Source organism: Ambystoma mexicanum, chromosome 5p (assembly GCF_040938575.1).
Source record: "Ambystoma mexicanum isolate Mex_15411 chromosome 5p, UKY_AmexF1_1, whole genome shotgun sequence".
NCBI classification, from domain to species: domain Eukaryota; kingdom Metazoa; phylum Chordata; class Amphibia; order Caudata; family Ambystomatidae; genus Ambystoma; species Ambystoma mexicanum.
The window spans coordinates 33,936,416-33,961,055 of NC_090930.1; the positions used below are offsets into that span (position 1 = coordinate 33,936,416).

General features: G+C 46.4%; 1 protein-coding gene across 5 annotated transcripts in view; it reads left to right on the top strand.

Annotated features, from left to right (window-relative positions):
- The window catches only part of MED12 (mediator complex subunit 12), a 1,704,158-nt gene that overhangs the window by 650,057 nt on the left and 1,029,461 nt on the right, over nt 1-24,640 (top strand). For all 5 annotated transcript variants that reach the window (XM_069612388.1, XM_069612385.1, XM_069612387.1 and 2 more), the window contains exon 19: nt 20,969-21,132. In XM_069612388.1, coding sequence (XP_069468489.1) covers nt 20,969-21,132 — 164 coding nt within the window. The remainder of the gene's footprint in view (nt 1-20,968; nt 21,133-24,640) is intronic.

Genomic DNA, 24,640 nt, shown 5'->3' on the forward strand with positions numbered 1-24,640 from the left:
CACTTGTACTGATTCTACAACCCTCTCTCCATCCTAAGATAAGCCTGGCTGCTCTGTCTGCGCTACCCTGAGCTCGGGTGGTACAGCCTTATACTAAGGGTGGTTTCTTGTACTGCCTCAGTTGAATGGTTTTAGTAAGCCCTTAGTTGGACTTCAGAAATACTGACCTAACAGGCTGGGTTGTCCTTTTGGGCTCACCTGTTAATTTCTCTTTCATGTACTTTGGTGAACTACAGTTCCCAAGTAGTAAAGATCGATTTTCATCCCCTTTTCATTTAGTATTACTGAGCCAGCACTCCCCACCTTTTGTGGAGTGCTGGGGGGATACAATGTATCCACTTTCTTACTTACCTGCAACATTTTAGTTACAATTGCAAGTTTACTTCAATGGTTTGTGGCAGTGTAAATACCTTTATGACTTTTTAGTCATTACTCGCAGGCTGTTATATCAGCCTCGGTAATGCACAGAAGGGCCGCCATTTTGATAAAATGGTGGGCTTCTTTTTGCACCATTTTCTTGTTTGCATGTTTCTGAGATCTTCCACTGCCATTCTAGGTGGGAACGACCTCAGTGGAGGTTTTGTCTTCGGCGGGAATCCTTTGTATTCCTGGCCTAGGCTCCAGAGTGTCTGAAGAGGCAGGAAGTGAGGGATGCGTCCAAAACTCTGTAGCCCTTTGTCTTCCACCTTGCCTGAAAGGGACCAAGTCACAGTGGGTGGCAGGCTGTCAGGCCGTCACTTTCTATAAACTGCAGGGAGAGATTGCAGAAGTTGTGCAGTAGCTCCTGATAAATACTCTGAACCTGGAAGCTGCTGACAAGCCGACCACTGGAGCTGAAACCGAAGAGGAAGATGAAGAAAGGACGTCTGTAGCTATTTCAAGTGACCGGCGAGCCTGCTGTGTAACCGGAGCCCGATGTAACCCTTCCTTTCAATCGTCCTGCGGGGTCCCGAATGCGACGACTCCTACCCAGAGGCTGGTGAGGTCCACTAGTCTGAAGAAGGCTTGCATTTTGAGCCATCGCACAACATGCTGTAACTTTGCTTGGCTGCAATACTCCTTATACCCTTAGATCTCGAGCCATTGTGCGGTGCATGGTCGTTCCGAATCCGTCCGAAACTTTGGTGGCCGCCTCCTGGCTCTGCAGACACAGAATCTGGTTTTGTGTCCTCCTCCTGGCTCTCCAAATACACAAGTCCAATCCCTGAAGTCACCTCACCAGCGTGCAGGACTGAGTGAATACAATTTGACCAGCGATATTTGTTGTTCATCTGGCTGCTGTTAAAAGGCACCAAATCCACATAGCTGCGAGAATCTGTTTAGTATCTGTTGCTATAAGCCTCCTCTGACTGCTGCTGCAAGATCCCGTCCAGTTATTTCGTCTTTATTATTATTTTTTAAATGTATTTATTTGTATTGCACCGGTAACTCGCAAATCTCGGGGCGCAGAAACATGGACACAAATGACAGTTACAAGGTGATAGACGGGACGCACCGAACTATAACTGATGCCTTACCAATTTAGACCAAGAATCCAGGGACCAGGTCGTGTGCTTCTGCATCCTGAAGGCATCCACTCCGAAGCTCTACATTTCTCCTAAGGTACTGTGTGGGCTAGGGTAATACTTACCTGAAGTCTGCTTTGCATCTTGTGAGGCGGAGTGGGTGATTTGTGTGGTTGGGAGTCTGCAAGGCCTAATGCTGCAACACATATAGGGAGCCTTCTCAGAAGTCCCTGAACACTTTAAACTAGCTCTGAAAGTAAGACTTACTTGTTAAAGAAGATCTCATCTTGAACTTTATTTTCCTGCATTTGTGCCTACAGCTGGCCCATAGACCATTAGGTACCCCTCTTCTACCTCTGAGAAAACTCATACTTTTCAAGACTAGAAGCCTTTTCTTATCCAGTCCTTCCCTAGTCTATTGCATAACCCGTGCAATAGTGCTTACTTGCTGAAAGAATGGGTGTGGTAACTGTAGCTCTGTGAAAAAGTTACAAAGTGTCCTTAAGTTATTCTTAGCTTTGAGTTGCTTTGTGCCATCTAAACGGTATATACGTTGCTTTACTCACTATGAATGGTGTTCCCCCTTCTGAAAAGTAATGTGTTGGAACTTTTTTTATAATTGCTTAATTGAATGAGTGTAAACGCTTACCAATAGGGTTTACCTACCTTGAATAACATTGTGTTCTTCTGAAAGTGTGCCATCGGGTGTTACTTTCTGATCTGCTTTATACATACCTAAATCAGCCTTTAAGTTAATACTTGCCTTTGTGTTGCTTGAAGACCCTCTTAAAAGTATATGGGTACTAACTTGAATAACTGCTGCTCTTCTAAACTTGTAACACTGGGTTGTGCCTCCCCTGAAACTGTTTAGAGCATTTCCAAAATAGTCACAGGGGCCATTATTACCTTGAAACACCTTTGTTCTTTAAAGTGTGATTGGATTTTACTTTCCTTGAATTGCTGAGTGCATTCAGAAATAGTTATTGTTTTTTTAATACTTGTCATTGAGTAGCCTAAGGCCTCTCCCGTAAGTATGAGCTGTTTTAATAACTCTGAACTGAGTTCTAAAAAGTAATGTTGCAAGAGTATACTTGTAACAGTGTTGGTTTTATTAAGTTGTTTCTTAACTGATGGACACTGCATGACTGACAGGGTCTACTAGCCTTGAATTACTGACGGTATTCTAAAAGTATATCTAACCTGGTTCTACTCACGAAGAACAGCTGGATGCCATTCTGAATGTGTTGGCGCCTGTAAATCCCAGCATGAGTGCGGGAGGCTTGGGTTGTGGATGGGTGTTCGCTGCTGCTGTTCGCATCCACTGATCTACTTCCTGAGTATATTGTGTGTAACCCCGAGTCAAGGGTTCCAGTGTTCTGTTCATGATGAACCCCAAGAGAATGTGTTGCAGGTTTGATGGTTATTCTTGATACGGTTGTATCCCTCAAGCATTTAGTTGGTTTTATTGAAATAAACAATTTATTTTTACAATGCCTAGTGATTTATTGTTTCTCTATGGACCATAGGTATGCAGCCTACAGCCCTCTCCCCCTCCCAAGATAAGCCTGGCTGCTCTGTCCATGCTACCACATTCCTAGGTGGCACAGCCTTATAATAGGAGTGGAGCTTATGTACTGTCCTCAGATGAATGGTTTTATGAAGACCTTCGTTGGACTTTAGAAAAACGGACCCAACACTGCCTCCAAATTCACCCATGCCTAGTATTGAGAAAGTTGTCCTTTCTGCACCTTTTTGCTGTTTTTGAACCCTGGCCGGACTTTCTGGAGCAAAGTGGCTAAGGTGCGGTTACTTTGTGTGGCCAGAGGAAGGAGCTGAGACTGTCTCCTCCTGACGCGGTGCCCTTTATTGGAACACTCCTTCAATCCCATGAGGTATCCTGAGTGGTCTCGGTTAGGGGTCATTTATCATTTCTATGCTTTGTCCCCTCTCCTAGTGAGACCACCAGCACTTTTTTGCTGGACTTCTGGACTTTTTTCTTTCTATCCTGTATGAGAGGAGCCTTTTTCCAAACTTTCATTCTTATTTGCTCAGACTTTTGGAACTCTGTTCTGTGTTTTACGTTTACTATGGAGTCTACTTGCCTCCATATCTCCATCTGTTTACCTTTTGCAGCACACAGCTCCTTGTGGGCAGTGTTGCTGGGAACCCTTTGTGTCCTCCTTTGAGATTCTTTTTTTATTCTCGATTAGCCGCAGTTCTTAAGGATAGAGGGGTACTTTTTATACCTATACTTTGCGAGATTGTCACCCACCACCTTATGTGTTGTGCCAAGGAGGTGCCTAGTCTCTCCCGTCTCTCTGCTTCTCTAACTATTTAATCACATAGACAACCTTCTAGTTATGGCTGGTGGCAGTGAACGTGTTCTACCAACTATTGTGTTCTATTTTACCGCAGACTGTGTTCAGTCTCGGCTGTGCACAAGAAGGGTCACCCATGTTCCAACATGGTGGCTTCTTTATTTTTCTCACCATTTATAGCGTTGTCCTTTGTTAGCCCTTCTTCTACCATTCTGGGAGGGGCAAGGTCTGTGCCTGTGTGTTTTGCCTTTGCAGGAACCCTTGGGTGTCCCTGGCTAGGCTCCAGTATGTTTGGGCAGGCAGGAAGTGTGGGAGGAGTTTTTCAATCCCTTGCACTTTGTCTGCCAGTGCCCACTGGAAACTGACTTAACTGTAGAAGATGATGACCTGAGATGCATGCAGACCCTTTGCATCACTGTGAAGCGACCACTGCTGTCCTGACCCCGTTTTCTACTCGACGAGGAGCTCCGAAGATTACTCCTTCCCTTTGGCTGGTGGGACCAACCATCCCTGAGACTAATTACAATCTGAGCTGTCTCCCGAGGTGTCGTGTCTTTCCAGAGCTGCAGACGTCGAATACCAGGAGACCTTTGACCCAATTGCAGTGCTTCGTCTTTGAGAGGGCGAATGATATGATATGGCTTTTATAACCCGCCTATATACTAGTGTTTCAAGGCGTGACGAGGCAAGGGAGGGGGAACAGAGGGAGGATAGACAACGATCCTACTAGGCCAGGTGTCATTCAGATCACACAGGCGCATGGGAAGGTGGAAAGGGGGATGTGCGGGGGGGAGGGGACAGTGCAGTACATGGGATAAAAGAATAAATAACAATAAGTAAGGCCAGCAGGTGGCAAGTGCAAGGGTAAGTGCAGACATCAGTGTAAGTGCTGGTAGTGGGACTGTAGGGATGCAGAAAAACAGTCCCCAAGAGAGGGGGTTGCCAGGACGGCAGTGCTGGTGTTTGACTGGAGGGGGAGGGGACATGGGCCCGAGATCCGAGGGTGGCCAGGTAACCAGTCCAGTTTAAGTTTCAGCCAGGAAGTCAGCAGGGGAGAGGAGGATAAAAAGCAGAAGCAAAGAGAGAGGTCTTGAGGTGTTTCCGGAACCCTGAGATGGTTCTCCTAAAGTTTCAAGGAAGCAGGGAGGTTGTACCAGAGGGAGGCACCAGCTGAAGAAAGAGATCTACCACCAACTTGTTGCTTGGAGAAGCGACTGATCCTGAGGGAGTAGGAGGTGGATGAGCGAAGAGCACGAGAAGGAAGATATTTAGGAAGAGAGAGTTGAAGGTATTGCGACCCCAGGCCCCAGAAGGCCTTGTGGACAATGCAGAGGGTTTTGAACTTAATCCTTGCAGCCACTGGAACCAGTGCAGAGATTTCAGTCCTGGAGAGATACGATCCCTGGACAAGTCTCGCAGTCCTGTTCTGGGTGAGTTGCAGAGGGCCGAGAGTAGAAGCAGGCAGATTTGGAAAGAGGCTTTTGCAGTAGTCCAGTTTATAAAGAACCAGAGGTCTGGAGACAGTGAGCTTCTGGTGGAATGAGAGGAAAGGAAGAAATACCTCTGAGGAGGTGCAGCTGGTATTGTGATTTCTTAGAGACCTCAGAGATATGAGTAGAGAAGGAGTGTGTGGAGTCGGAAATGACCCTGAGGTTTTTAGCCTCAGAGATGGGAGCAGGGAGAGGGCCAAGGGAGGCCGGCCAGAGAGTGACAGGAAAGGAGGGAGCGGGTGTGCCGATGAGGAGAATCTCAGTCTTGCTGGCATTAAGGCTAAGATCATTGAACGCACACCACTCCTGGATGGCGGACAGACAGTCAGAGATGAGGGAGAGGAGGTGGCTGAGGGAATCCATTCAAGTCTTTGCTGGCTCCATTTGAACCTCCAGAGACACAATCTGACTCATCCAAGGCCCCTCATCAGAGTGCAGGAATCAGAGAAGATTGACCGTGCGAATGCTGCCCTTTTTTGGTCCTGAGTAAAAGGCATCAAAGCTGTAGACTGATTAGAGAAGCTGAAGAAATCCATGCCAAGGGCTCTCGCTCTCGCTCACACTCACACTCTCGTTCAAACTCTCACCCTCACACACTCTCACTCAAACACTCGCGCACACACTCGCTCTCACTCTCGCTCTCTCACACACTCTCTCTCTTTCTCTCTGTTAGGCAGAAACCTGTGCAGTTCCCTTAGGGACCACTGCAAAAGATTTAAGACTTCAGGTGGTTGGCAGTAAACCCAATTGGTAGCAGTCTGTACCAACCAGATTTACCTGGTAGCTGTGGCTGAGCAGTCAGACTTCTCTTAAGATGAGTTAGGCAGTATATAAAGGATACACAATAGGTACAGAGATACAGTAGAACATGCAAACACTGACCAGAGCTTTGGTGTAAAAGTATATAATTATTTATTTAAAGACACACTTGTAAATTACACTAGCACAAAAAGAGGTAAGTAAATTCAACACACAGTCAATATTATTTATATATACAACCCTGGTTACTTATTAGACAAGTCTTAATGAGAAACACCACTTATTTTCAGACAGAGGTGAGCGCTTAACATAAGATGGCACTCTAATAAGTTATAGAAAAAGGGAGGGAAAAGGCAAAGTTATGAAAGCACACAAATTTCAATACTTTTCAAAGAACCACAGTGAGGCAGGTTAGACAAAGTCTACTGGAGAGCAAGGAAGTTCAAATGCCAGGCCCACTCTTAGAGAGAGCAAGCGAAATGTGTCCAGGATCACACAGTGGGGTTATGCCCAAAGAGTCTTTGTAGATAGTTCATAAAAGATTGAGATTAAGTCAGGAAAAGTTAACAGGCCCCAGGCTAACCCAGGTTAGAAAGTCGAGGATTTACTGTAACCCTGAAAGATCTGTCGCAAGGGAAGCCAGGCGGGACACAGTACCTGAAAATAGGAAGAACGCTCCAGCGGGGGCAGTTGTTACTGCCAGCGGGTGCAAGTCGGTGTTTCGTCCAGAGGAAGAGGGAGGTCTCGACGTGGAGGAAAGATGAAGGTCGTTGCACTACCAAGGAAGAAACCAGCCACGGAGTTTCCAGGTTACAAGGTACTACCCTTTTCTTCGCGGTAGTGGTAAACCGTGGTATTCCGGTTGCCCGGGTGCTTGGCATGGGCAAGGCGGCCACGAGATGGTCCAGGTAGGCGAAAAGACGGGCAAACTGGTTATCCCCACCAGTCAAAGGAAGAAGACTCTCCGGGTTGGAGATCTCCTCTGTCGTCGGGAAATGTGGTGAGGCGGTTCAGCAGGGCTCCACCGTTCGTGTCGTCGTTGCAGGTCGGCTCGGCTTCTCCCTCCTCGGATTCTTTAGGTCCTGTGGCGACTTCTGAAGTTCCAGTCCCCAAAGCCCTGCTTTTGTGCAGGAAACCCCCATTCATTCAGCCTCGCTGTCACTCAAACATGCTCACCACTTGGGCCAATCACACGAGTGCGACTTGAGTTGCCGAGGCAACTCAGTCCAGGGTGCCTAAACCCCCTCCCACACCCCCTGTGGTACCCAGACAGAGTGGCACCACTTTTGGAGGCTTCTGTGGAGAAGCCCGCCAAAAAGTGGAACAAAGGGCTCGACTTGGGTTGGAGTCACAGAAGCGACACAAATGCCATTTTGGAACCAAGTTTCGGCAAAAAATACCAACCGGTGAATTTATATTAATTTAATAAACCGGCGGTATGTTCGAGGCTATTTTAAAAAGTGGTAGCCTCGAGCAATTGGAAAATCCCATAGGAATATATTCGCGGTCGAATATAAAAAGTAGTATCCACTGCCACCAGCCAAAACTCGGTTGGGGGGGAACTGGACAGTGCCCCCTCGAAAAACAGACCCCGGGGCAATCGAATTGCCCCGACCAGTACGTCCACAATATGATGGTTTGTACTGGTTCTGTTCACAATTTAAGACTAGTAAAGCCAATGGTGACTTGACATGCCCTGGGAGACAGTAGTCAGTCCCAGGGTATGGAGTCTATGTTTGGGGGTCGCTACGACACCCCTGGGTTACGGCACGGAGGGTGCAGTGTAACCCACATACCAAAAACACATGAAGCCCTATGGGGTAAAGGACCCCATAGCCCATAGAACACATACAAAGTCAAAGGAACACCTCAAATCATGTAAATAAATAAACCCCAAAAATCCAGAAAAGCTGCTGGGGGACTCACTAGGTTTGGGAAATTAGCCTTTACAGAGAATTCTCCCTAACACTCTCACACACTGTCTCGCTCACACTCTCCCTCTCCCTCTCTCTCTCGCTCACACTCTCCCTCTTTCTCTCTCTCTCACACTTTCTCTCTCACCGCCGGAGACAGTCCTCATCACCAGACCGAGGAATTCCGTTGACCGACTCCATCGCTGCTACGCAGAAGATAATCCAGCCACAAACATTTCTTCTAACCTAAGGTATACTGTGGGTTTAAAAGGTATTGCTTACCTTCAACCAAGAAGTCGCTCCATAGTGTTGGAGTGCACAAAGAGGTGTCCAGGGTGTACACTCCTACCTCTGACCTAAACTGCTGGCTTGTGTCCCTTTTGGGAGTCATTTGACAGGGTCTCCGACATTGTGTTGACTCGTCTAGCATCTTATTCTAGAGACAAAGTATCCACAGGAACTTTTGCTGTTGTGCTGTTTTGTAAGATTTTGAGCCCTCTCAGAACGGACTTTTGCATAGAGTTGGGGATCAGACTTTAAAAGCTTCAGTTTGCTAAGAAACGACCTACTGTATGACTAGCTAACCCCTTTCCTTCCTATTAGACGTTGTGGTTTTGCTAACTAAATACAATTACTGTATATCTTTGTCTTTCCGTGAGTGCGTGGTCGTACCGATAATATGGTAGATCTGTCAAACTCTGTAACAATTGTACCGCTAACTACTACCATCTAAGCAGTGGTCTTTGAAAAGTGTTGAAGTATTCGTATGTATTTTGATTAATTGATCTAAGTATATGATATGACAGTTTATTTATGTAGCGCCTATACACAATGTGTTTCAAAGCACTTCAAGGCAGGGGAGGGAACAAGGGAAAATACAATGACATTCTTACAGGCTATGAACAGTAAGGATGTGAAATTAACTAACGTACTCGGCCTGACGACATTTCAGATAGTGCAAGAGCTAAGACATGGATAAGGAAGGGAGGAGGAGAGTGGGAAGGAAATGGAAACAGACATGCGACTACTGTACTAGGCCTGACGACATTTCTGGTAGTGCCGGAGAAAAACAAAAGGTGAGGGAGAGGTGTGCAGAAAGGGAGGGGGAGGCACAAAATAAGCGACTATCGTACTAGGCCTGATGACCTTTCAGATAGTGCTGGAGGAGGTGGTAGGGGGCGGGGTGGAAACAAGCAGACAGATGAGGTTGCTATCATACTAGGTCCAGGAACAATTTGTCATGATGCCTACCCCCGGGCATCCAGACCAAGTCCATCAACCCCGGAAGCAGGCATCATGTTACCTGGAGCAAACCCAGCAACCCCTGTTAGGGGCTATCTGGGTACAGTCCTGGCGCCTATGGCGCCAGGCTCATATGTTAAAACTTACCTGATGCAGACCATGCTGCAAGGGATCCAAGCCCATGTGAGGCTTGAAGGGACTATTTTATCTTAGGGACTATTTTGTTACTCGGGTGCGGCTGTGGCAGAATACTTACCTGGGACTACTTTGAAGGCTATTTAAACCACGCCCGAAGAGCAGCACATGCTTCGCGTTATTCTGCATCCAGCAGCGTAACGCTCACTGTGTATGCAGTCAGCATCCAGCATCAAGCCACCCCGCCTCGAGTACAGAGTGCCTAGAAAGAAGAGAAAGAAGAAGAAAGGTTAGAACAAGAACTTTACTGGATTTCTTACCTGATTTTGGATTCAGCACATCTTCCAACCAGAAACAGACTTCATTTTAAACGCGTCACATCGCCAGCAGCAGCGCCGCGTCATACTCACCGTTCCTCGCAGCATCTCTACGATCCGGTCCTGTCTCCATCACCTGGTTGCCGCATTCCAGCGCCTAAGGGGGACAAGAAATCACAAGGTGAGCAAAGGGAACAAACCAGGACAATCTCTTGCCACCATATGCTTACCTGATTTTACCGCAGGAGGTATTATCCACCAGCACGCCAAATCTTCCTACGCTGCACCTGCAAGAAAAGAGAAAGCAGCGAGTTAAACCTTGGCATCATTTACCGGACAGTGTAACAAAACACAGACTCTTACCTGAATGCTTTCAGCTGCCACAAGACGATCATCTTTTGGGTCTAAGCTGCAAAAGAAACAAGGAATTGGACAAGAGTGATTAATCGGACATTTTGAACTCATTAGAACTATATACTTACGGCCTTTCGCCCGGAGGTTTGGAGCCAAGATTTGTCCAGAACTCTTCCAATATCCTCAAGCCAGTGAAGTAACTGGCCATCAACGCGCCCCTGCATTCTTCGCAGGATGGAGAGCTCATCATACAAAACTATAAGGTGAGCTTTGTGAAAGGGAATGTCAGAAGTGATAAGTGGGGACGCAGTGAGGTGTTAATACTTAAATCCACGGGTGGCTAATTCCCTGTCCCCGTTTTTAGGAGACTACTTCTACGGGTCAAGCAGACAAAGGTAGGTGGCCAGTCCAGTCAGTCATCTCTGCACTACGCATCACGTTGGTGTAGACCGTGGCTGTCCAGTTCCGCTCGACACCCCTGTGGGAGCCAGGTGAGCGTAACACAATTCTGATGGAGTAAGTGCATAGAAGAAAGTAAGGGGAGGAGATAGGGAAAGGGAGAGGAGGAGAGAACAAAGTAAGCAGTCAAAGAGTGGAGAAGCAAGAGGGAAGTATTTTAAAGACGTTCCTTGTGTAAATATAATAAATATTTTAATATAACTTTATTGGTGTAAGTGTTTCTTTGGACTACTGTACTAACTGGGTTCAGTTTACTTATGTACAGTTTCACTTCCTCCTCTTATGATACGCCTGACTGCTTTGCCATTCTACCAAGGTTCCATGAGTAGTACAGACTGATACGAGGTGGGGATCTGTATACCACTGGGATCATTTTATAACCAATGCGTATACATGCTATATATGGTTGCGTGTGGAAATACTTACATGTGATTTTATATGAGTTTAGTGTGTAACTAAAGGCCTAATAAAGAACTATTTTCATATAACTATCAAGACGACACAGAGCAACACAGGTTCGATCCCTGGATCGGTGCTCAGAAACCTCTGGGTATTAAGCGTGTTATAAATAACCTATCAAATCATATCATTGGTGTTGCCCTCAGTGGACTCATTGTAGCCATAGCCCACTCCCTCACCCTTCCTGAGCCTTGCTCTGCGATCATGCCTTAATTGGGTTTTGGCTGGCCTCTCCGTGTCTTCCCTGTTTACCATAACTAGGGTGGCCTCCCAGAATCCTCTGTGCTCGTAGCCATAAGGACTGATCGGTGTCCCCAAAACAGATGAGCTAAGCAAGGTAAGTAAAGCAAAAAGGCTTTTCTTGACTTCAAAAGTCAGGTCATGGTCAAACAGCAAAGGAGATAAAAGATCTTTACTAACAACTATCAACATGTTAAAGTTCTGTAGAAGGGTGTAGCCAAGACCAAAACTGGCAGCTGCCACAAATCTACCCCAACACTCTTTCTTAGTTTGCAAACTGTTGGGAGAGTTTTCATTTCAGTGCTTAATTCCTCCCAACATAGAAACCCCCAGCTCTTTTGCAGGACTTTAGGACGTTTTAATTTTAACCTTAGAGTGAGTGAGACCTTTTTCCCACTCTCATGTGTATTGACCTGATTTGGATTTTGTGTTGCCACAATTTGTGGTGTCTGATAAACTCAATAGGCATCTACTTTCTGTAAAGCGACACACAGCAGCCTCAGTTCACTGTCACAGAGAAGTCTTTTTAGATTTCTCATAAAGTTTTAATACTTTATCTTGTGTGAACTACTGTTCCCAAGAATAGTAAAGCGAAATTGACTTTACTTGACTCTTCTTTGTAGGTCGAGCACAGACCATCTCATGTGGAGGGCTGGGGGATTACCTAGTAACCCCTTATCCTGCATTCTCATGTTACATTTCTTTTTATTTTTTTTTATTGATTTTTAAAACATTTAATCCAAACAGTGACAATGCAAGATGTGCATAATAATTCAAAGACTCATCAATTAATTTCCCCTCCTCAAAATTCAGCTCCCGCTCAGCAAATCACAACAGTTTAGTATCAGTTCATAGAGCATGATCATGTACAAATTCATTTATCAGTAATCAATTGGAGAGAAGAAAGCATTGGAACGATATATTGCCACAAACGGAGGGAGAAAAAAAAAAAATATATATATATATATATATATATATATATATATATATAATTGGAGTATGTGCAATAGAAGGCAATGTCAGATATGTCAGGAGTTCATAAAGTGTCTCATTAAGTTCGGTTGAAAGAACATCTGCTCTCTGTCCAACACATAATTCAAGAAAGGGTTCCAAATCCATATGAATTTCGAGAGTTTCCTCTCTAGCATGGCAGTAAGTTTCTCAAGACCCATCAATTCCCACACTTTCACCCACCAATACGCCACATGCGGCCCCTCCACAGATTTCCAGAAGCAAGGTCTTGTGATTCGTGCAGCAGTAAGCAGCTGGGCAATTAGGGCTGCTCTGGAGCCCGACATTGGGAAGGACCCATCCTCTGGCACGTCGCCCAAAATTAGTAAGCGTGGGTCCATGGGGAGCAGTGTGCCAGTGATGTCCTTGATCTTAGATCGCACCTTCAACCAAAAGGTTTGGATAACCGCACAATGCCACCACATGTGCCCTAATTCTCCCCGTTCACCACAGCCGTGCCAGCATGTGTGTGGGTAGTCTGGGTTCATTGCATGCAACCTGCTTGGTGGGAAGTACCAACGAAAGCAAATCTTAATGGCGTTCTCTTTTACCTATGTGCACCTAGAGCTCTCATGGGCTCTATATCATATTCGATGCCAGGACTCCTCTGGAACCTCTACTCCCAATTCCCTCTCCCAAGCCATCATGTAAGGAAGCTTCTCGCCTTCCGAGGCCTTCCAGAAGTTTATAACAAGTAGCCATCCTACGGGAGTGCCTCCCCTCGAGAATTCTGAGTTCTATGCCCAGTGGTGTTCTACTGGCAGCCTGGCGAGTGGCCCTTTTAGTAAACCAATGTTGGAGTTGTATGTACCTAAACCGCTCCATCTCTGACATCCCAAATTTCTCCTAACACTCCTGAAATGTCAGCGGTTCCTGATCTACATACAGATCCCTAAGTCTTAAGGGCCTATCCGAATTCCAGCCCTGAAGTGAGCTGGGATTTAGTCCCGGCGTGAACGCTGGATTTTGGACAATGGGGGACAGTGGACCCAACCCTGAGGCAATCCCTCCTTGCGCACTTGCCCTGTCCCAACACCGGAGCGTTGCCAGCGTCGTCGGCAATAGCCCTCCTCGATAGCTTTGCGCCTCTTTGGGTAGGAAAGGAAAATATTCCAACGGGAAAGGGGCAGCTGCTTGCTCAAATTCCTGCCATTTAGGGGGTTCCAAAGAGCTTCGCCAAGCTAGCATGGGTGCGACCTGCGCTGCTCTATAATAACGCGAAACTGAAGGAAGACCTATGCCCCTATGCCCCCAGATGCCGCTTTTCTCGTAAGGAGCTTGTAGGGGATTCTGGGATTCTTATTCTTCCAAACAAAACATCCTATTTCCTTTCTTATAGCAATGAGATCCCCTTCAGGGATTGGAACCGGTAAAGCATGAAAAGCATACAGCAGCTTTGGGATAAGGGACATCTTCACCGCACTAACCCTGCCCAGCCATGAAATTTCCTGAGAGTCCCAACGTTGAAGCCATTCTTTGGCTTCTCTCAGTAAAGCCGATATGTTAGCCTTAAATAAGCCTGCGAAGGTCGGGGTCAATTTTATACCTAAATAAGGGATATTTGTGGAAGACCAGGGGATGGGGAAATCCGCTTCTACCTCTGCCAAGCCCTCCGGAGATTCAGTTAGGGCCATGCCCACCTATTTATTAGCATTCACTTCAAAGCCTGAAATTCTAGCAAATCGGGATAATAATTTCTTAGGGTCGGAATGGATTTAGGGGCATCATTCAAGAAGCACAACAAGTCATCCGCATATAAAGCTATTATATGGCATTGTCCTGCAAAGTCCAAGATCTCCACACTCAGTCTAATTTGCTGTGCTAAAGGCTCTAACGCCAGGGCAAAAACCAAAGGAGACAGGGGACAGCCCTGCCTGGTGCCCCTATATAAACATATTAATGGGGTCCAATTTGCGTTCACTTTGACTTTAGTAGAGGGGGACTGATAATTTGAGAGGATCAACTTTAAGAAACTGGGTCCAAAGCCGAATCGCTCCAGTACCAGCTGCAAGTAGCTGCAGGACATACTATCAAAGGCCGATGGGCATCTAAAGATAACAATGATAATTTGCCTGGCAGCCTGGGGGCCAATGCTATCAAGTTTATCGCCCGGCGGATATTATCGTGTGTCGAACGGTTGCGTATAAAGCCAGTTTGGTCTTTCTCCACTAACGCCAGAAGAACCTCTCCCAAGCGCCCCGCTATTACCTTACTTAGTAATTTCGCATCTGTGTTCAATAAAGTAATGGGTCGATAGGATTCACAATCGACCAGGTTCTTTCCAGGTTTCAAAATCAGAGTCGTAGTGGACTCTGCCATATATTCCGAGACCGAGCCAGCTACCCAGATGTCTTTAAAGAGTTTTGTTAAATAAGGTGAGAGCACAGCTTTAAAGGTCTGATAAAATGTATTTGTGAACCCGTCTGGTCCCGGGGCCTTACCCAAGGGGAGGGATCGGATAGCATTCTCTACCTCTTCTATTGTGATTGGCTCCTCTAAGAGCTAGAGAGTTGTGGCAAGTGTGCGCATCCCGTATAAACCATGCGCAAATCTGTATGATGGGGTTGGAGGGGTCCCTAAAATACCCCTCAACTATGCAGAGTTTATCCGCCTCCGAAGTAACCTTCCTCCCTTCTCTATCTAGCAGTGCTTCAATCCAATTACGACCAGCCTGCTTTTTCAGCTTGGCCGCCATAAACCGATTGGCATTATTTCCTTTAGAATAATAGTATTGTTTAGTTCTCATACTATAAACTGCTCGGCTCATGTGATGAGCCTCGAGAGCCCTCTGAGCTACCTTGACATCACGCCTCAGCCTTTGAGAGGGTCTGCGTCTATGGGATTCCTCCCTCTTCCGGAGCTCTAGCTCCAGCTGGGACTGTATTTGCTTCCTAGCCTTCCCCTTCTCAGCTGAGTAAGCTATAATCTGGCCCCGAAGCACAGCCTTCGCGGCATCCCATATTGTGTTATAGGCCAATTCACCCATTTCATTCTCATTGAAGTAGTGGAATATAGCATCTGAGATACAGGATCGGAACTGGGGATCCTCCAGGAGGAGCTCATTCGACTTCCAGGCGCGTGTGGAGTGTCATTGAAAGGGGCCATCGTTAGCAGTACTGGGGCGTGATCAGATAACGCTTTAGGAAGTATATCTACGCCAATTGTTGGAGCTATAAACTTGTCAGAAACTAGGAACATATCCAACCTGGAGAATCCCCTATGTACCGCAGAATAGTATGTATATTCTCGCTCTTCTTGGTGGTAAAATCTCCATACCTCTATAAGGGAGTGCTCTCGAAGGAGCGTTGTAAGGGCCAAGTAATTCTTTTTGTCAATGCTAGTTGGAGGGAGAGACGTGTCCATTAAAGGATTAATCACAGCGTTGAAATCACCCCAATCATGATTTCACCTTCAGCATGTTCAAACGGAAGCTTAGATAATGACACAAAGAACATGTCTTGTTGAGAGTTGGGTGCATATAAAGAGACCAAAGTTACCTTCCTCCCTTGTAACCTAGCCACCATAAGGACATATCTACCTCCCACGTCTGAGTCTTGCAAACCACCAATGGGGTCCCCCTGCGAACCAGAATGGCCACACGCCTCTCCTAGTCCCTGAAGAGGCGCAAAATTTCATGGGATATAATTTATTATTAAGCCTGAAATCAGATGAGAGAAGATGAGTTTCCTGAAGGAATAGGAGCGAGGAATCTAGGATGGCCATACGGTGCTTCAATGCCCTGCGTTTAATGGGGGGAGTTTAAGCCTTGCACATTCATGGAGAGGCAATGAAAATTCGGGTTAGTCATAGCCATAATATTTTCTTCTCCAAGCAAGTATCTCCAACAATCTCTTCTTCAATATAGGCCAAAAACTAGTCACATTCCATCCCCATCATCCATCCGCATCACCTGTTTCCCTGTTCATTGACCACAAGCAAACCATGCATGCAAAAGGCCTGCTTCATTTCCACCAGCATCTCCGACATTAGCATTTCACCACAGCACATTTCAGAGGGACACATGAAAACCCTGGGCATAACAGTCAAGAACGAGTCCTGACATAAACCTTATAAACTAGACTCCTAGGAATAACATAGAAATACTTAAAAGGACAATAAAAATAAGAAGAATGAACAAAAACAACAGATTACCAATTGCTTGCCAAACTTTTACTACAACTGATTTAAACAGCAACCCTTTCAGGGTAACAGTAACGGACATAATCCATGGATCGGGCACCAAAATTTAGAACACTTCATATTTGTCCCAACAAATCCCAGACTGTATTATTCACACGCAAGGGGAGCACGTGAAGAGAACCTACTAGATATTGTTGCATCTCATACACATCAGCAAGACCTGGAGCAGGACCGAAGGTAAACAGATATTATACCAGTTTATTAGCGTGGATGTCCCGACCGATCAACCTGGGAATAAGTTCCGGCCAAGCTTCAACAGTCACCTTGTAGCAACACCCGAAGCAGGACGGAAGGTAAACAGTTATTATACCAGTTTATTAGCGTAGATTGCTGACCGGTCAACCTAAGAATAAGTTCTGACCAAGCTGCATCAATCATCTTGCAGTCAACAACCATTTTGCGAAGCAGAGGCTTGCCGCAGAGAGGGGGAACAAATCTACCACAAATTAACAAACTGCAGAACTGCCGGCATCCGCCCGGCAAGGTCCATCCCAGCCTCATGCAAACTCGTGTGAGCTCCTCAGCCCGACAGCAGCCACCAGGTGAAGGGGGAACAGTGCTTCCCAGCTCCGGATCCTCCGATTCTTTGGATGCTTTAGTTAAAGCCCAGCCCCTGGGCTTTCGCCTCTTGTCTTTTGACGTGCGACTTAGAGCCGACCTCCTCACGACAGCAGTACTCTTGTCACCAGACTCGCTTGCGGTGTCCCATAGCCACTCATCTCCTTCTCCTTCAGAATCAATAGCGTAAGAGCGGTTGTGATATACGAAGAGTAGTTTGCATGGGTACCCCCATCGGTAGGTGACCTTTTTCGCTTGCAGACAAGTGGTGACTTTCTGGAGGCACCTACGGTTTGCCAAAGTATATGGCGAGAGATCTTGAAACAATGATATGGCAAAGCCACGGAATTCCGCCCGCTCTGCCCTTCTGGCTCCCGCCATCATTTCCTCTTTTTGCCGAAAGAAATAAACTCTGGACAAAACATCTGGGAGAAGAATACGCTTTTGCTGAACAGAGGAATAGACCCGATGGGTCCTGTCTAAGATCAGTTCGTCAGAGTCTCCCAGGTTCAACAAGGATTTAAAGAAGGCCCGCGCATATTCAGAGAGTTCCTGATCTTGAACCTGCGTTGGCACTACCCGTATCCTGATATTCTTCCTTCTCGAACGATTTTCAAAATCCGCTTGCTTAGCCGACATTTCCTCCAGCCCATCTTCCACATTCTGGATTCTTTTGGTGAAGTCATCATTTTTCTGCTCGCGCTCACATACTAAGTTCTCCAGTTCATCAACCCTGGGATCGAGTCCTGTCAAAGTGGAACTTATTTCAGCGATAGACAGTGCCAAAGAGTCTTTTGAGGACTGAATCTCCAATTTTATTGCTTGCGTGATGTCCTGCTTAAGAGACTTTAACATTCCCTCCAAGTCCTGTCTAGATATGGCCGGATCAAGGGTTAGATCAGACCCTTGTGAAGCATGAATTTCCGCCACAACAGACTGCATCTTCTGAGGTGCAGACGTCACTGAGGTCAGGTAGGTTGTAATCTTACTCCCTTTATGCTTGTGTCCTGTCTTGTGCATTGCCGGGGGAGATTACTCACATCAATGGAGCACCCGTAAGGGCACACTTAAGAGCTATGCCTGCAGGTCGTGATGTTTCGGAAGGGTGACACTCCTATAAATTGGGGATTAGGAGTGCCAATACGTCAGCCAGCACCCTAAAGCATTTACATGTAAGGACAATCTTTATCCCTCCAACTCAGGCTGCCAAGGCTGTTCCATCAGGGACTCGCCTCCCCAGCTAGGCGTCAATACGCCGCCCCCAAATCCAGCGACGCAATTACCTGGTTCTTTCTTCCCTCCACTGCGGCGCTCACCACCTCCAGTCCTCAGGTGTTCTCTGACACCGAGAAGCAAAGGGCTCCCGACAGCGTGCTCCGCTCCGCCCCCAAGCGCCCCTCCACTTGCGGGCAGCTCGAGGGAGGCAGAACGCTCCAAAACAGCCTGCACTTCGATTGGCAGGCTCGCGGACTGCTACGAGGCTCGCCGTCTCCACCTCGGCTCCTCCCCTGACTGGCTCCTCCTGGCCGCACGCTCACCATCTGTGCGGCGCACTTTCCCGCCGCGTTCGCTTCAGATGACGCCGAGAAGCACTAGAGCTCCGTCCCCTTGCCAGCTGGTCTGCTCTATGCCGGCAAGCAGTGCCGCCCCTCGGAGCCGCTCTCCTCCAGATCAGCTCCTCCAGGCTCTGCAGCTGCCTCCCGGACCCGCAGCGGAGCAGAAAAACATCTCCAGCGCGTCCGCCATCTTGCGCGCCTCAGGCTCTCCCTCGCGGGGCTCCGATACTTCGGAAAAGTCAGCTCCCAGGCATTCAGGACATCACCGTCGGAGCCCCGCAGTCTTCAAAGGCGCTCCCCGCATCTTTCATGTGTAGATTCATGGAGTTAGGGCATGTATTAACTTATAAATAGGTGCCCGTCCCGGAGCCTACAGCAGGCACTTCCACATGACGCCCTGCCTGGCCACGCCCCCCCCAATGTTATATTTTTATGTTACCCTCACTACATTAAATAGCTGGTGGCAGTGGTTTAATTTTACTACCATTGTGCTTTTCTACCACAGGACGAACACTCAGTACAGCACCCATGGGTGACCGTTTTGTCAAAATGGGCTTGGTCTTCTGTTTTCGTCATTTTCTGTGAACACAGCTTGCTGCATCTAGTGCTCGCTGAAGCCCTGCTGCTGTGCTGAAGTTCCTTTTGTATTTGACAGAGAAGCTCCGGACGGGACGACTTCTCCCCTTGGGTTAGTGGGACCAACTAACCCTGAGATGCACTCCACTGGACCATCTTCCCCGACTGGCTGTACTACTTTGCTGCTGCAAGAACCGAGGGCCAGGGGTCAAGTAATCCGTAGTCGAGTGCAACGTCTGAAATCTGGTTAGAAAGCTCCAGGAGTCTCCCAAGGACCCTCCATAAGCAGGACGATCAGAGCTTGCCTCGCCTCACCAGAGTTCAGGATTCAAGGAGTGAAGGAAGTCCAACCGTTAACCGAGATCCGCAGCGGTGCTGTTGGCCAAGTGCTGAAACCGCGAAGTGCTGCTGAACCGAAAAGCACCCGTAGCTGCCAACGACCTCCCAAGTACCGCCACAGGAGCCCTCCAGACGTCCTCCCTCTTGTTCCCAAGACTGAGGCTCAGTAACATGGGGTCTGCACTGCTGTAGTAAGACAGAATCCAGCTGGACCACTCTTCTTCAAACCAGAGGTACTGTTGGCTGGGGAACTTACCACATTGTGTTTTAGCTGTGCCTTTCTCAGTTGGGAACTGCAGTGGCTTACCTTTGTAGTTGATTCCAACTCTTTCTCACAGGCTTACCAGCTTGTGACCCTAAAAGTGATTTTCCAACAAACTCTCTACCTTTGTGCAAGACTTTCATTCTAAGAAGTGCCTCAGCTACATAGACTGGTTCATATTGACTTTGGCCATCCTGGCTCCCTACAGACTCTTCTAGCCCGTTGACTTTGATATTGGTTGTCACTCATGGAGGTAACTTGTGTTAGACTGTTACTGCTGGGAAAGGCATGTCTAGATTTCGTTGGAAGATTTAAGTGTTCACACATATACTGAGAACCTGTTTAACCTTTTTCCTTCCTTAAACCTTTCCTTTCTGCAACCTCGGAACCGACAAAGTATAACTAGTGTAATTATATAAATGCCATTACTGCTCTTGTTATTGAAGTCACCTCAGGGTGTAGGAATTGTGTAAGAAGCATATCCAAAGATTATCCATTAACTCGCTCTGATTCTGAAAAGTAATTTTAAAGTATATTTACATTGTTACATGAATTGCCTTTTTAAAGAACACTTGTTTAAATGAATTGATGTTAAATAACTATTTATAACTGAAACCTTGAGTGTAAGTGTTACTTGGCTACTTGTTTCAGTTGTACAGCTCTACAGCTCAGATTTACCCCTCTTGAGATAGGCCTGGCTGCTCAGTCACACTACCAACTTGTGTAGTACAGACTTATACCAAAATGTGGGTTACCTAATACCAAGCAGATAAGTGTTGTGTAGTCTCACACAGTGTGACGACACCAAATCTTAACTAACACATACTCACCCAGGGATTCACTGAGGCACTCCTTAAGCACTCTTCTATGTTAGTCAAAGAAAGAGTTGCAGTTGCAAGGGGCCTCTCTGACGACAAATTAAATTAAAAAAAAACACAAAAGCCTGCAAAATGTTCAGGGTACTCAAGTTTGCTAAAGGAATCACACAAAGGGAATTCTGATCAACAAAGGATTACAAAATGAAATGGGTATAACAATTAGTGAATGTGGCATGGGTCAGCCTGGGAGATTGTTTGCGGTAGGTCTTTCAATGTGGAGAAAATCTTTGTTCTTTCTTGGTTTGTTGCATGTGCGCAGTTTGCTGTTGGTGATCCCTTCACTGTGTCTGTTAAACCCTTTTTTAAATGGTGACTGTACTGGTTCCTTCCCTCTGGATTTATTTTCTGCTTTAAGACTTGCCTGACGTAACTATTTTTCTCTCCTGATTGGCTACAGCTGCTGAATGAGCTGAGTGTGGTGGAGGCAGAGCTGATCCTGAAATCCTCCAATTTGGTCGGAAGCTACACCACTAGCCTGTGCCTGTGTATTGTAGCTGTTCTGCGGCACTACCACTCCTGTCTCATCCTCAACCAAGACCAGACAGCCCAGGTCTTTGAAGGGTAAGATCACATTTCACTTCTTCCTGAAGAGCTGAATATGGTGAACAGGCCTACTTGAAAGGATTGAGAGCATCCTCTACTTGCTTGTCAGGGTCTCCTGTGTTCTCTCTAAGCCCTTCTCCCGAAGCCATCCAATTAGGCTTCCTCTGGTAGCAGCGGAGGGGCATGCAAATTCAAGCACTTGGGAAGGGAGCAGATTGGATAAGAATATAAGGTAGTGTTCATATATTGAAAGGTTAAACCAAATGTCACCCATACTTGACTTCTTGTTGCAGTTTGTATTGAGAAAAGGTTTGTGGATTCCAGGATGGCCGCCGTGAGGAAAGTAACGTGAATCAGAGCTCTCCTTACCCCTGGGCTCTAAACTAGCAGAATTGAGCATAGTTAATTCTCCCCAGGCGAGACATTAGGTCGGAAGGAGGTTTGGCACCAGTTTGAGATCCCAACAACCATGGGGCATTGTATTGGTGTAACGATGCAAGTGGCCCGTTGAATGGCAGAGGAAGCATGCATGAGTTCGGGAGCCATCCGGAAGGCTCGCAGGAGAGTAAGCGGCTTCACCCCTGGGAGGGAGAAAGATATCAGTCCCCTCTCCCACCCTCATCGGTAGCATTGTCGGAGCTCCGGAGACATGCATGGAAAGGAGTGGGAGACGTGCCACAGATTCCCACAACAGTGAAGCAGAGTGGTGCTCTGGATCCAGCACAGAAGTATGTGTTGCCGTGGGGGCTGGAAGAGGGACGGGGAGTGTTAGGTAGAGTTCTCAGAAATGTACTAATTCCCTTCTACCTTAGACCCCCAGCTCCTTTTGCAGGACTTTAGAACTTTAAATTTCTATCCTGGACAGAGTGAGACATTTTTCCCGCTCAGTATTTTTCATTAATTTGAACACTGTTTCTTTTGGAGTCTGACAAACTCCAGAGGCATCTTTACATTGTGACACAACGCACTTTCAGTGCAGTGGCACAGGGAAGTCTTCCAGATTTCCCCAAGGTTTAAATACCTTCTCTTGGTTAAACTACCAAGAGCAGTGAAATGAAATTGACTTTACTTACATTTGTACCTTTCTAGACGCAGCACACACTATTTACAATAGGGTGCTGGAGGGGTTACTTAGTATCCCCTTTGTCTAGTTTCCTATGTAACATAGTTATGTTACCCTTTCTACAATTAATGGCTGGTGGCAGTGGTTTACTTATCCCTACCATTGTGTTTCTCTACCGCAGGCTGCAATTGCAGCTGCAGTGAAGCACCCATGGGTGCCCATTTTGTCAAAATGGCCCTAGTCTTCTTTTTTCACCATTTCTTGGTGTAAAGGTCCTTCTTGAGATTTACTCTGCGCGTCAAACCCGGTTTGGTCCCTTTGTTCGCTTTGTTTTTTGGCAGGGGTACACTTGCCTCTTGTCGTGTAACCTTACTAGCTCTCAGTTGAGACTGGTCTTAGTTGCCCTTGCAGAGTTGCTTGCAGCTTTGTCCCTCACAAGCCTCCCAGCTTGTGGCCCAACTGTGATATAATTTTCTACAACGACTTCTAAAACATTGTGCAAGACTTTTTACTTAACTTCAAGAAGTGCGCCAGCTCCCCTAGACTTTGCTCAATAGACATTGGCTGCCCTAGTTCCCTGAAAGACTCTTCTATCCCCTGACTTTGTACTTTAAATATCTCTCAACAAAAGTCACACATTCTAGAACTTGTGTAGCTGAGAAAGGGTTAATTTACTTTGCAGTGGGCGGTTCAAAAGTACTTACCTGCTTAAGAATATTTGTTAACTATTGTTTTATTCCCTCACCTTTGCTCTAAAGGTGCCAGTGATATATCAATGTCCACATTGTCCTAGTTATTAAAGTCACCTCAGGGTGTAGGAAGTGTCTGTGTGCCATCCCAAATTGGTATCTACTGATTTAAAGAGACTGGGAGTATGTAGTTTGAAATATATTTTTGTGTTACGTATTTTGCTCCCTTCTAAAGAAGGCTTATCCAACTGACTGTTAAATTAATAAATACTTGTTTAATTAAGAAACCATTAGTTTAAGTGTTTATTTTGATATTTGTCACTGTGAATCTGTTATAACCCTACAACTCACATTGGCCCCACTTGATATAAGCCTAGCTGCTCAGTCACTCTACCAACTTGTGTAGTACCTGCTTATACCAAAGGTTGGGTTAACTATTGCCAAGAGGACCAGGCTGGTGCAGTCTCCCACAGGGTACTGCATACATGCTTGCCTAACAATAGTGGCAAGCAGCAAGGTTCTATTGTGGAATTGTTACATTGAGTATTTGCTTTTGTTCAACTAAAACCGTCACAAGGCTAGCCTCCGTCAGAACAGTGATTGTAACATGCCAAATATGGATAACTTCAGTCAGGAAGCCCTGATCATTTTAACAGTAGATCAACTGAAAGAAATGTGTAAAGTCAGGAGTCTCCCTGTTAAAGGAAATAGAAATGAGTTGATTACAAAGTTATTGAATCACCGAAGCTTGGGTAGTAGGCCTGTCGCACCTACTAACCAAGGAAATGTGAAAATTGATAATGAGGATGATAATTCACAGTCTAACTCTAATGTCTAAGAGGAGGGAGAGGAGAACCATATAGGAGCCCCTCTTTGCCTCAGCAGGCTCTTCTGCCTCAACCTATGTCCACTGGGACCCTACAAGGTCCATCACTGAGTCCAGAATATGTGTCTCTTGAGAAAATCAGACTTGAATTGAAATGCTAAAGAATACAGACTCAAGCTGAAGCCAAACATCAGGACATCAAGCTCAGGGAATTGGAAATTCCAGTCCCGAGAGGCCTCGTCTGCCTAAAGAAGCAGTGAGTATGTATGATGTGAAACTTGATATTTTGGATTGGTTCGGTGCTTTTGAATACCGTCATGGGATTCAGGGTCTCACAGGGAATCGGCGGATTCCTTGGCTTTTGTCTAGGCTTCCACGGGATGCTGTAATGGAGGTGGGTGAACTTGAGAGACAGAGTATGAGAATGGGAAGCTGGCTTTGATAGCTAGATTTGGGAAAACTCCTTCCCAGTACCTTAAGAGGTTTAGGACCCTGAAAAAGACTGATGGTACCCTTTGGGCTACCTCGGTGTGTGAATGTTTGAAAAACTTAGATGGTTGGGTTAAGGATTACAGAGTGAACTCCTTTAAAGGAGCGAGAAATCTGTTTTTATAAGAATCTATTGTTGCCTGCTCTCCTGAGCTGAGATAGCGCTTGGCTGACTCTAAAGAGATTGATCCCAAGAAGTTAGAAAAAGCTGCTGCCTTTTGGGTTGCCAACAGGGCCACTCACAAGGATGAGGGGAAGCAGCACAAGACAGATGGAAAAGAGAATTCAAATTCCAACCACCCAAAAGAGTGCCACAACCCCATGGGAAATCAGGTCAGTTTAGTGAAACCTCTGGTGCTAAACCAGAGGGCGTTCAGCAGAAGCCCCCATTCCACAAAACCTTTGGTAAATGTTATGCTTGTGGGTCAACTAACCATGGAAAGGGGATCCAGATGCAAG